Raw genomic sequence first — 13,288 nt, 5'->3', positions numbered from 1 at the left:
TGGTAATTTAACTGTATGAAATATATATCAGGCTTCAGAACTTCCTTGGTTTTAAAAGTGAAAACCTTTTAGTAAAAGGATTATTTTTGTGTTAGTGTGACTATTTATTGCTGTGTGATCCGACTTCTCGTTTCCTAAAAATAAAAACTCACCCACTGGAAACTGTCAGAACACCTACAGAGAGGGAGATAAAGTTCCAGCTTTGAGCTTTTTTTTTTATTACATTTGTTTGCATGACTAAACTGTTGAAAATCAATGTTGTCATAATACAATTCTACTGTGCATTAAAGCAACACATTACACAGCTGCTGTAATCCGCAGCTCATTAGAGTGGTGGCTCTGAGTGTTGTTTTTAGGCATATAGTATGTTGTTACAACAATAAACCACTTTTTATTTTAAACTGTTGTATTCACATACATGTCAACTTTAAATAAAACTGCTTGCCTGGTATTTGTTGGTGAAACAACACAACAAAGATGAAATGTAAATGTGTTGTATCCTAATACTGCATTGTTCTGTCCTCCAGAAGCAGGGTTACCTTAGTTCATGAGAATGTTTTCTTCATGAACTGGGTTTCAGATCTGGGGTTACCAGTCTAACAAATCTGCTGAGTTTCATTGTTCCTTGTGGTGGTTTCTCATTCTTTTGCTTCAGATTGTTAAGGGATACAGCTGCCCTCCCAAGTCTGGTTTAAACAGGAGTTTTTCACAGTTCAAAGACCCCTTTTTCCTTCCTGGGGTCACTGAGGACTTGCTGAGTGAAAATAGTTTGGTTTCCCTTTATGTAAAAGGAACCCTGAGATTTCCTTACATTAGTGTTATGTAATGCCCAAAACTTACTGAGAACTTACAGTCTAACTGTTAAAAACAAGCTAATTAACAACCATAAGATGAATTGTAATATAAAAAGGTAAAAAGCACAAACAGACAAAAACATGAGTGGTTCAAGCAAATTATGATTTTGTCTCCAAATGGAAACTAGTTGAAGCAAAAGTGGAATAAAGGAATATTTTTTAGAAGCCCTGTGGAAACTGGAGTGGATGATGGAAATGATGAGACCAAAACCAAACCAAATACAGTGATAAACTGAGGAGCTACGAGTAAATCACACTTAGCAAAAACAAAACTAAAAACAAAAAGCAGAAATTGGCATCTAAACAGTGCAAATGAGGGGTCACAACACTGAGCTCCACAAAATGAAAAAAAAAGACAAAAATAGAAAACTGAATACTAAGCTGCTGTTCTAGCTGATTATCTCAATGTTCAGTTCATTATTCTCTAAATGACCTGCTTAAATCAGCATTCTCATTTTCTAAAAAGTTTCCAGTGCTGCCAATAAAACAGAAAAGCTGCAGAATGCATAACAAAGAAAAGATGCGTCAACCGAGACACAACACAAGCACAATAACAGGTTTTACGCAGCATCTAACATGTCAGAGAATGCATCTGAGCCACAGGGAGTAAAATATTACCTCTCTAAAAAGAAGAAGGCAACAGGGATTTTGTAACGATATAGTTGTCTTGGAGTACACACATGCATCCATCCAAACACAGATCAGGAGCAACACATTCAGACCTGATGAAACGGCTAAGGATCAAAAACCCATGAAGACACATATACACAAATCTGCACTTAAGAGAAAAAATATATGCATACACACTTGCAAACAGATGATAACTGAAACTTCCACAATCAATTTGATTTAAAAAAAAGGAAAAAAAGTGTTTATTTCAAACAAATTTTAACAAGTTAACATAATCAGAAGCTGCTCAAAATAAATACAACCCAGCAATTTCAATCTGAAAGTTTATACCTCATGATATGCAGGAATAAAAGGAAAATATGTAAAAATATCTACTTAAAACAGACTAAAACCTAAATCCATAACAGGTTTTAACTTAAATAATAAAAAAATTAAATCAAAATCATGTCAGGAATGTTTCATGTATTAGCTAAAAAAGATTTTAAATAAATTAAAACTGATCATAAAGACCACTATGATTCAAAGCAGCGGAGTAAAGAATCAAAAGAGCTGTCTCTGATGTCGTAAGATATTAGGATATAAAGAAAGAGTCAGCTCAGTCATTTCCAGGCAGCTGTCACCTAAGGATGAGGCTATTTAAAGTAAAGCTCATTCAACATGTCAGATTTAAAAAAAATGTTGTGAGGTAAACCGAACTGATTTCCACAGGAAGGCAAAATGTAAAAAACGGAATAAAATGAGTCAAAATCATGGATGCAGAAGGGAAATATGAAGCTCTAAGTTTGAAATAAGCAGTGGGTCCATTAAGGCATAACAATGGGTTTAATTAGTTTCAGCTGAGTAGAAAATACTGTGGGAATAAAATACAACATCCACAACACTGATAAAGTGTGGAAGGTTTTGACTTGTGTTTGACTTGTCATAACATCCTCTCGTGAGCTCCAAAAGCAGCGTGACAAGGTTGGATGCTAAATGTACTACACAGCAGCTATGGATTAATTAAAAACACTTGAAACATGGATTAATAAAAGTAAATGCAATTTTAAAGCATTGCTATTATAATTTTGAGAAGGTGCCTAATACTTCTATTCATAAAGCCGTCATAAGAAAGACTTTTTCCTTTAATACAAAAAGAAAAACAAAAAATGTCAACAAATTTTGAAACATTTATCTGAATAAATCACTCGTGATCTAATTGTGCTGCTATTATTTTGTGGTAACAAGAGGTTTAGTTTGAGTTTTAGTTCTAAATTTATTTTAACATAGACAGGCTAATTAATATTTGGTTATTAAATCTAAGGATAATAACTCGCTCTAAACCTAAATAAATAAAACTGAGTGTATGATAAGATATGATGCTGAAGGAATATCTTTCCAATTCACTCGCCTCCTCATTGCTCTTCTTGTCCCTTTGCATTAACAGATTCAGTGGTAAAATTGCATCCACACTACAACAAAACACACACAGACCTAATAATTTATCCATCCAAACCCAGCATCATTATATCATCCTAATAAGGTGTAAATGGACACTCCTCTCTCACACACACACCACATTTCTGCACTCAACACACACAAAAAAAGCTGAGTACTTACAAAACGGAGACTGTGCCCTATCCTTTTTTGTTTTCCAGATTTTGCAGGACAATGTCAATATTTTAGGCAAAAAGACTCAGATGGAGTAAAAATAAGGTGATTTTTATAATTTTATATATATAAAAAATAAACCTGGCTGGATAAAAACCAGAGTAAATGGCTTACTGAGAGAGAGAAAGGGGGAAACAGGGAGAGAAAGAGGGAGGGGGCGGGAAGACCAGACAGTGAATGTGAGAGGGCGGTGGGAAGAGAGAAGAGAAGCGAGCGCCAGTGAAAACGTATGAAAGGTAAAAAAAAAAAGGAAAAAAAAGAACAAGAACAGACAGTCAGGACAGAGTGGGAGGGGTGAGGAGCAGCAGAGAAATGATTAATGAAGCATATTTAAAGCTGTGATACTAATTAGTCCTCACTTTTTTCTTTAATTTTTCTAAAGTTTCAGGACCAAGGACAGTTCATGTCATCTTAATGTGACAAGAGAGTGATTGATAAGTTTTTTAAAATAAAAAATTAAAAGGTATAGAAAACAGAAAATATGCAAACGGCTAAACCAGAGTCAATTTAAGACTCAACTGTCTTACTGATTGAACAGTGTTGCCCATTACAGAGCCAGTTCAGGTGCTGCTACACTACTGACGACATCGGCTGTAGGTTCGTGAAATCAGCTCGATCCAGAGAAATGTCCCTGAATTAATGGCTGGCTCCAGTGTTCTCAAACTTCCAATATTTTCCATCATGTTTCTCACAAAGCTTTTCTGCCCCCATTCAAATATTTCATCTAAGGGTTCAAATTAAGCTGCATGTCAGTCTTGCAAATTCTTGCCACTGCTGGAACAAGTGATTTCACGGGGTGTGATCCCACTTCATATGCAGCTGCAAAAAAAAAAAAAAAAAAGAATAGAAAAAGCTCGGTGGGCATCACGGAGAGGTCAAATAAAAGTGAGAGGGGGAACATTGCCCCCTGTTGAACTTTCAGTGTTTGGCTCAGACTGTAGTGAAAAACCTCAAAAACTAAAAATGAATCAAGATTTATGTGAACGAGATTAATCTCACTGCCGATAAACAGAAAGACCACAGTTGAGACAAAACAGCAATTTTACAGGAGATTACTGAGTGCAAAAAAATAAAAAGATTACAGAAAGATACATCAGGGACAACATAAAAAAAGCACCACATGATGGTAACAGAACAACAAGCTGCACAGAGAATGTCAGTGTGTAACTTTTGCTCTGGTCTGCTCAGGGTTTACTCTTCCTACCCACCTGAGGAGATCGATAAAAGCTCTTTGTTCTACTAACAGAAAGGGAAGGGTAGGTTAATGAATGTAGACATGCTGCCGCTGATCCACGTCCAACACAACAGACAGAGAAAAAAGATGCTCTGACATCAGGCTTCACAGTAATTCAGTGTGGTGTTAAAGAATCATTTCAGGGATGGTTCCTGAAGCAAATACTTCATTTTCTCTTGCACTGCTGCTTGTTTCATATCTTCTTAAAGCCACCACCACCACCCGCCCACCCCCCGGACACACATAAATCAACACTGACATGAGGTGTAAGAAAAATGCTAAGACTCATGTGCAGTATGTTCTTTCTACTGACTCTGTTCCCAAAGTATACAAGAGGTCAGCATCGTGAAGCTTCCATTTAATGAGCAGAAAGCAATTATAGCTCTCCTGAAACAGATTTAAGATCCAATGGTGTTAGGACAAAGAAACAATTTAGGAGTTTGTAACTGAAAGTTCTGACAGTGAAAGGGTGGCTCCTGTCAAAGACACACAATCTTCACCATTTTTCCACATCAAGTTAAGAAAACTATTACAAAGTGTGTGTGAACTATTTTCTAATTGTTTCCAGAAATGACTAATAATGTCCTGGGAGTTTTCTCAGCTTTAACCTCAGATGAACAGGTTGTTATACAAATCTGACATATGTGGCTGGAAACAAAAGTGATCTCACAGCTGTTTTCTTGCTGAATTGCATTTAAAGATCTGTAAGGTCCAGCCCTTAAAGAATCTGATCAATAGCAAGGACTGAAAGCCAAAGTATCTGCTGTTTTAAATTTGTGTGCGTGTGCATTATTCTTTTTAAACTGACACAGTGTATCTTTAAATATCAGTGGTTTACTGTAAATATTGTGACACAGAAAAAAAACGCTGAATCCCATTTGTGTGGAAACCTTAGAAAAAAACAAAACAAAAAAAAAAGCTGTCAAATGAACCCCAGATCAGCAATCAAACTGATGTGTGTGATGCCTAAAGCTTTGGAAGAGCACCTTATTTATCACAGTTCAGAGGGGAGTTGCTGAACACACATTTAAAACAGCATTTATCTACATAAACAACATACACACAGTGGTAACTAACTGCCCCATGCATGTCATTTTAAATTCTTGTATTTAAAAATAAAAATTTACAGTCTGGTAGTCATCGCCTGCCACCAATGGTTTTACTCATGTCTGCTTGCTTTTAATAAATGTTAATTTTAATAAAGTTTGAAACCATATGTGGCCAGTAGATATTTGTATTTGGTATTCCTGATGTTTGTTTCATAGAGTCGCTGACTGACTCTTTACTTCCAACACACATATTGTTTCTTTTAAATAGATTTGTTAGCATATTCTTGCTTTAATCCTTAACAAACGGAGAACAGTTTCCACCTACTGATCACCCAAATTTGATTAATGAACAACTTCGTTTGTAACACACCAACAAAATATTTTGTAATAAATATTTAAAAAGCAGTCAGCATAGTTAAAAAAACAAAACAAAAAATGTCCCCAAAATCTGCAATTGGAAAAACCAAATACATCAGGCTGCTCAATACTCCAACCATTTTGAAATATAAATATAGCAGGATTCCTTTCCAGCATGTGTGGGTGAGGTTAAATAGCACTCTCATTCTCCTCCAGTCTATATTTAGTGATGTGACTTTCAAATGGAGGCCAGAGGAATATATAGCCTGTGTCAGTATCTGTGGACCCCGTTTGCTTTCGACTGAAGCAGAGGCACTCTGGATTGATGCCAGGATCAAACGTGAAAAACAGCAGCCCCAGACTTTTTCCCACAGCCTTTGACCAATAGCATCTAATACAAGAACAAGTTCCTTTGGAAAGGAGAGTGGCCTGTTGTCAGGAAAAGGCTGAATGGCAGCTCAGTTCTCACAGGGGCATTAGCATACTCCAGTTGTTTGTTGTCTTTTTTCCACCCGCAGATTGACAGAGGAGACACCGCTGCCCTCTCCTGGCTCACAATGGAATGTGAATTACATTAAAAGGGAGAGCAAAAGTTGAAACAACAGCTATGAATACCAAACAGCAGACGACACTGGAGGGTACAGACTGACGGAAAAACAATCAAAATCATATCCTAATACGTCCTTTTAATCAAGGACAGATTGTGATGATTACCATCCTGCAGCACAACTCACTCGTGTACACTTTTGCACGCTTGCTGCAAAAAGTCACATAGTGGTTCTTCAGTGTATAAGTAGCTGCTTGTAACAACTGTCCTTACCAGACTGATCATTCATCATGCGGATGGCTTTGGCTTTGGCCAGCTCCAGCGCCGTGACCCATCTCTGCCGCTCCACTTCGGTGCTCGCCTTCAGATGGTAAGTGCGACCGCCACTGCTCAGCACAATATTGCAGGCGTCTTCCGTGTCGATGTGCGCTGTGGCCAAGTTTATCGTTCCACGACACGTATGAGCCATCTCTGCCTGTGTTCTACAGAGAAATGAAAAGAAAAAAAAATACCACACAGTAAGAGTTGATTACATCGGTCTCATAATTAACAGTGTTTGTCCTTCAATCAGTTCAAAAGGGCATCCCAGTGTCTCTGAGAACAAGTTAGGAGGCGCTGAGGACTGCCACAGAAATCGAGTTAGTCACTCTGAAGGTGAAGCAGCTGTATATTGACAGGTCGTTCTACTGAGAGTGCATCATATTGAAAGCACACATTATAAAACCTAAAGCAGCATTAGCTGATGTTAAACAACTGGAATGCTTTTTCTATGATTCACATAACACAACCTCAGTGTTCTGCTGTTAGTGTTGAACGGAGGCTATCCACAAGACCAACTGTGCACCGTCAGTGGGCCTTGGTAGTCTAGATAACAGGGCCATTGTGCAACTCCAGGCCTCTTTAGTGAACACAACTAAACAATGAATAGCAGCGTGAACAAAGAGAGAACAGAGTGTGAGAGGACGTAAAAACAAAAGAGCGATAACGGAGACAGAGCCATAGCAACACAGCAAAAGATTATGACAAAATAATAAAAAAAAAAAACAGAACAAAAAGTCTTTGACAAAGGTAGTGTGTGTTCTCTTGCAAATTAGATTTGTAAAGAATCAGGGACTGGTTAATATAATGGAAATGGTATTGTAAACACACAGATATAAAGGAATTAATTTAGCATAACTAGGCTATAAACTATCCCTGATTAATATATGTTTTGAAACAACATTTGCGTTTGGGCAACTCTTTAGTTAACTAAAAAGAAAAAAGCCTCCAGAGAAACCCTGACTTTAGGAGTTCTGTCAGGGTGAAGGAAGCCAAGCTGCAGGGCAAGAATGGACCAGCATGTCTCCTTGGAGACAGGTTTTCAAACCAACAAATGACTGACTGCTTTGTTGATTAATAGAATTAACCAGCATTAAGTCAATAACATTTTCAATGCCTCACAGGGGATGACAGTTTCTGGAGAATCTGTAAAAGTCTAAAAGGAAAAGAGAAAAAGAAAAGGTCAAAAACTAGAACTAAATGGTTGAGATATTTGGATCCTCAAGCAACATTGCATTAAAACAGACGTGATTCTGTAGAAGGCGGCCCAGGAACACTAAAAACAATATTCTGTGAAGTAGAAACTCCTTTGTGCAACTATAAACCATATCTAAATGAGATGTGGAAATGCTGCAGCCTTCTCTGAACCCAAACCAGTTCTGATGCTCTAAGGCAAAGTGGAAGGCTGTCCCTGTGGTCTGACAAATCCAAATTTGCAACAGTATTCGGTAATTATGGACCCTGCATCTTCCATGTAAAGGCCATCTGGCTTGTGATCAGCACAGTTAAAAAGCCAGCATCTGTAAGAGGTACAGAGGTGCATTAGTGCTCCTAATGAGCAGAACTTGCACATCAGTGAAGCTGATGTGAAAGTTGTTAATACTCGTTTTATTAATGCTGAATAAAAACGTACACGGGTTTTGGACTGACTGCTGTATTACAGCAGCTTGGCATCAGTCTGAGTGCTACAGTAAAAGGATCCTACAGCAATGGTTCCCAAAGTAGTGGCCAGGACCCCACTGTGGGTCATGAAACACCAAGTGGGGATCCTTAGATGATCTCCAGATATCAACCTAATTTTTAAAACTGATTGCTTATGGCATATTGTCACACATTTTCACATTGTTACAAAAGATAAAAACAGTGGTCATAACAGAATATAACTGCATGTGGATATTATGATTGTGTTGTCATTATGTTCCTGTTTAAAAGGGTTTTGTAGCTAAATTTGTGAATTTAAACCTGCAATATATGAGATCACAAGCCTTGCTCATTATCATTTTGTGGGTGAGAAGAGAAAACATTTGGAAATCACCGACTTACATTTAGCAAGAATAGATTAACTTTTCCCTACAAAACTTGTGCAGTTACTGTCCTTTGTTTCCAGCCGGTAACTCTTGCTCTTGCAAAATAAAGAAGCGTTGCAGCAGTGAACATCCAACTGTCCAAACTTTTTTTTTTAAAACAACTGTTGGGAGAAAAAATAAAAATACAAAAAATCTAATCTGAACATGTGTTTTAAAACATAAAATAAAAACATTTGTATTTGCGCTAGTTTTTCTAAGTTGTAAGTTTTAAACAGTCTCATTCTCTATTTGTTTTAATAGATAAATGAAGCAAACATACGCTAAGACACACATTTGCCACACATTTGCTCATTCATTTCCTTGTAAACAGGCTTTTTAAAGCATGCAGTCATGCCTTCATGATGATTTCTGTGTGGAAGCTTACATCCATTCCCCCATCGTTAACTGAGCCCTCAGTAATCCAGGAAGCTGCCTCTGAGTAGAATTACTCTCTCCACAAACTTTAGTCTCAGCTGACAACAACAAGGTGGCTCTTGCCTTATGGAGTCAAAGGCTGAAGTGGATTTATAAATTCCGCCAGGCAGCGATTTCCCTTACACAACTTCTACAGACTCAAGTCTTGTTATCATGCCAAAGGAGAACAAGTGCTTCAGTGTACCACTCTTCTGCTGGCACTCGGTGCACATCAGTTCTGCAGACAGCGCTGCACTGGGGCCATGCGAAGCAGTGCGGAGAGCAGGCGGGCATCCTGAACAGTCCGGTTTCTAGCTTCACAAAGACGAGCTCAGCTGCAAAGTCCTGCATGTAAAGTGGGTCAGCAAACTGACAGAATGTGCTGCTGATGAGTAAGATGAGATGCATGCTGATCACTGCTGCCCTGTGGGGAGGCGAGGCCATGCAGAGGCCATGAAACCACACAGTTAAGAAAAAGCTGGGAAATGGAGATACGGACGACGAGGGCAAAGGCGGTGGTAGAAAAGGAGGGGAAAAAGTGCAGGAGCAGAATAAAAAAAAAGGCATGAGAAGGGTCCCGCTTGGTGCGCTGGAACAGGCGAGAATTGCAGAGCTTTACCTGTCCGTCCCCTGTGAACACATCCTCATAAAACATAAATCCACCGATCTGGAGCATGTAATGACAGAACAACCAGTGAACAACACAGATCACACAGCCATGAGCATGAAATCACAAAACGGGAGAGGAAATTTACTCAGAGCATAAGAGTGTAGATAGGTTTTGTTTTGGCTGTAGGCTGTTTTATCACAAGACATGGAAGGGGAAAACCAGAGAAATGCCAGGGAGTGTGCTGAAAATGAAACAGAAACATGACCTATAAAAACCAAGGCACTGTTACTGCAACATGGACAGCCTGACATGACCTGCTGGGGGTGGGAGTAAAAGAAATGGTGACAAGTTAAAAATGCGGTCTGATTCTCTGCTCACTTTTTTTTTACCACTCAGCTGCTTTCACCTTCTCAAAAACAAGCCAAGACCAGCCAAAGTGAGACACTTTGACATGCACACTCTGCAGGCCGGTGCTACGAGCAACCAAAAGCACATTAACAAGATTAGATCACAGTAGCCACATCGCTTGCTCCAGTCACTCTGCTGACATGCCAGCCTATAACAGACAGGATTCGAGTCAGGATCAACTCCCCCTTTCAGCTGAACCCAAAGTTGGCACGCTCACCACTCGCCCTCCCTGCACCCAGCGTACAAGCACTAACACCATAACCTGAGACACACGCGGTGGTGAACACCTGGTGTGACCTTAAACTGATACTATCTGGTTACCCTCCTGCAGCACTGAAAGAAACATGGACAGGGTTAAGTTCACTGATATGGGAGCTCCTATAGCACTCAAAGCTTTAATGCCCTCTAATCTCCCCTAAAACACCAAGCTGGATTTACATTAGGAGGTTAGCAAGTTGTGTTGCGAGTATTACAACTAGGAGGAAAAGTCAATTAGGAAATGAAATATTGATGAACTTCAGAGACGGAGGAAGGATAAACGTTTGGTCATGTGTCCTGTGCAGAACAACAAGACTCTCTGTGTGTGATATAAACTAAAACAAGGCTCGACACAAAGCTGATGTCAAGTAAAAGACGGCAAGACTTGCAGTTTCGGAGCAATCAGTGCCAAATGCAGTTTTAAATCGCCATTAAACTCAGCACACTTCAGCTTGCTCAACTGCTGAGTGGGTCGGTCCATTCACAGAGTCAAAGCATTGATTTTAGCTTCAAGATCAAGTCACTTATTCAACAAAAACAGAATTTAAGAATTAAAGTGATTCATTTTGTAACTGATATAACATCTAAATGGCATGTAAGTCCCAGTCAATCCATCAGAAATACAAGAGAACCTTTTAAAAGCAGACAAACGGATATTGAAGTGCTGATAAAACTACTGATTATAGCATGCAGGCCTGCGTATGATCTGATATAAACAGTCAGGCCTTTGTAGCGTTTATCTCATGGTGTTTTATTGTGTTATTATGAATAGAGATCCAAAGTGGCACAATTAAAGCCTCAAGAAGAGAGATTTTTTTTTTTTAAACAAGATCGTGTGGTGTGTTCTAAAGAAGTCAGGCAGAGGTTTGGAGAATCAAACAGGATTCCTGCCAGATGGATCAAGGTAACAGATGTTCAGACCAGAGCGGCTTTCACCCTCTGGAGCAACCTAAACTTCTACATTTCATAACAGCTCAAGTGAACTCTTGAAGCCTGGTCTTTGTGCAGCATCACGTTGCAAAACACAAACCCATTTCAAGCCTCAGGGAAACACGGCGCAGTATAAAAATCCACAATGTACTGTAGCATTCATTTAAACTGCAATAAATATTTGAAGGTTTGGATTGTTTTATATGTTAAAAATATGCTCTTCCCTGTGACTCTGGTCTGAGCATCGGGCAATTTGGCTCCTCTGTCAAGAATGCTAATCTTTAGACTGGGAAAACGCTGACCGCTGGTAAAACATTAACTGTAACCATTTCACATAACCCCAGTTAAAAAAAAATACTCCTCCTTTAAATAAAAAAGCATGCCAATAGTGGAAAATGATGAGTGTCAGCAGATTGTGTGGACTGATGCAGCCAACAAACTCAGCTGCTGAAGTTTTGTACAGAAATACAGATGTTAAAAAACTGCAACAAACAGCTAAAGCACAGGAGTTTAAAATCAGCTAATGGTGTTTGCAGTTATGTATAACAATTCAAATATTTTATAATTCTGTGGGCAATCTGTTAAAAAAATTAGGTCTGTCTAGCTATCAGCCTTACTCTTGAGAATTTATTCTGGTTTCTACAAACTCAGTTTACTATAACGGTTCTCTGATAAAAGTATAACTACTTCACAGAACTCTACTTCGAAAAAAGCTACTGCAAACTTAAGCATCATTAAAACTATAAGCTACAACTGCTTTTGCATCTAAAATTCTGGGACAAAGAATATAGAAAAGGGCATATCTGGGAAGCAGCACAAACTCATCCCTTGACGTGCGAAAGCTAACTACCATGCCGCCACCCTGGTCTGACTGCTTCCTTTTTTACTTCGCTGTCAATGGAAGTGCAGACGGTCGGGGACAGAAGGCGCGCACAAAGCATGAAGTCAGACGCACACAATGTGCTCTGCCAGGAAGTCGTCGGTGGAGGGCACAACTTGTGCGCTTCAATGCCTTTGTGCTCCGATGTCAACAGGATAGCTTTACTTCAGAGACAGCAGCCACCTTGCAACATAATGGTCTATTAATGGTGGCAGAAGCAACAGGCGTCTTTCCTTTCACCACCAGGCCGAGCAGGAGCAGGACTTTGGCTACTTTCCCCTCTCGGAAAAGTAACGCTTTGACGGCGAGAAGAAAAGACCGGGCCTGCTCTTGTGGCAGGACTTGTGTGGAATGAAATGGGTTTTTCCCATTGTGAGCAGAGTCGGCAGGAAATTAATAGTAGGAATAAAAACTACATTTATGAGCATCAGATATGCAGGGGAGCAGAACGAGTCAAAATCTGAAAGCAGCAGATCGAATCACCAAGCTGGCATGACAGGAAAAGAAAAGGGCTTACATTAACACTTTAGGCTAGAAGTTTGAAGAATTTTTAATATCACTGTTATTAATGATTCATGAAAACATTTGAATTGCACAAATTTGACTAACAGGACTATTAGCAAACGAGGGTTAACTATTAAGAGACTGGTTCAACAACTGTTAGAGAAAGTACTTGGTCTCTCTCTTAATGTGGAACCTTAGGTTTGACATTTCAGACAAAACAATGGATGTTAATGGACTACACTTTAGTACTGAAATTAAAATACTAGAACACTCAGGGAGAACCAAGAGCAGACCGACCCAAAGCCTGAATGTTTTAGTGCTGCAAGCAGAACGTGCAAGACTCAAGCTACGAAAGTAAGGCAAAGTATCAGGGCTTGCGTGTTATATTGCAAAATAAAGCAGTGGTAGCTTTTCGAAGCTTTCAGGCAAATCTCAGGGACTTTTGATAAAGTGGATGAAGCCAACTCTGTGGAACGTAGGATTTGACTGTTGTCATGCACAGTCCAAAATAACTTCCTCCAACTAAAAGATGTGATGCAAACAAGGCTGTATGAGCATTTAAATAGATTTTTTTCAAAAAGT

The 13,288-nt window shown here is 39.1% G+C and overlaps 1 protein-coding gene across 2 annotated transcripts in view; it reads right to left on the bottom strand.

Annotated features, from left to right (window-relative positions):
* si:ch211-106a19.1 (uncharacterized protein LOC561797 homolog) overlaps positions 1–13,288 on the bottom strand; it is a 44,128-nt gene that overhangs the window by 29,445 nt on the left and 1,395 nt on the right. For both annotated transcript variants that reach the window (XM_017413840.3, XM_037976399.1), the window contains exon 2: positions 6,592–6,800. In XM_017413840.3, coding sequence (XP_017269329.1) covers positions 6,592–6,800 — 209 coding nt within the window. The remainder of the gene's footprint in view (positions 1–6,591; positions 6,801–13,288) is intronic.

The sequence above is a fragment of the Kryptolebias marmoratus genome, linkage group LG1 (genome assembly GCF_001649575.2).
Source record: "Kryptolebias marmoratus isolate JLee-2015 linkage group LG1, ASM164957v2, whole genome shotgun sequence".
Lineage (NCBI taxonomy): Eukaryota > Metazoa > Chordata > Actinopteri > Cyprinodontiformes > Rivulidae > Kryptolebias > Kryptolebias marmoratus.
This window is presented reverse-complemented; position numbering and strand designations above follow the sequence as displayed.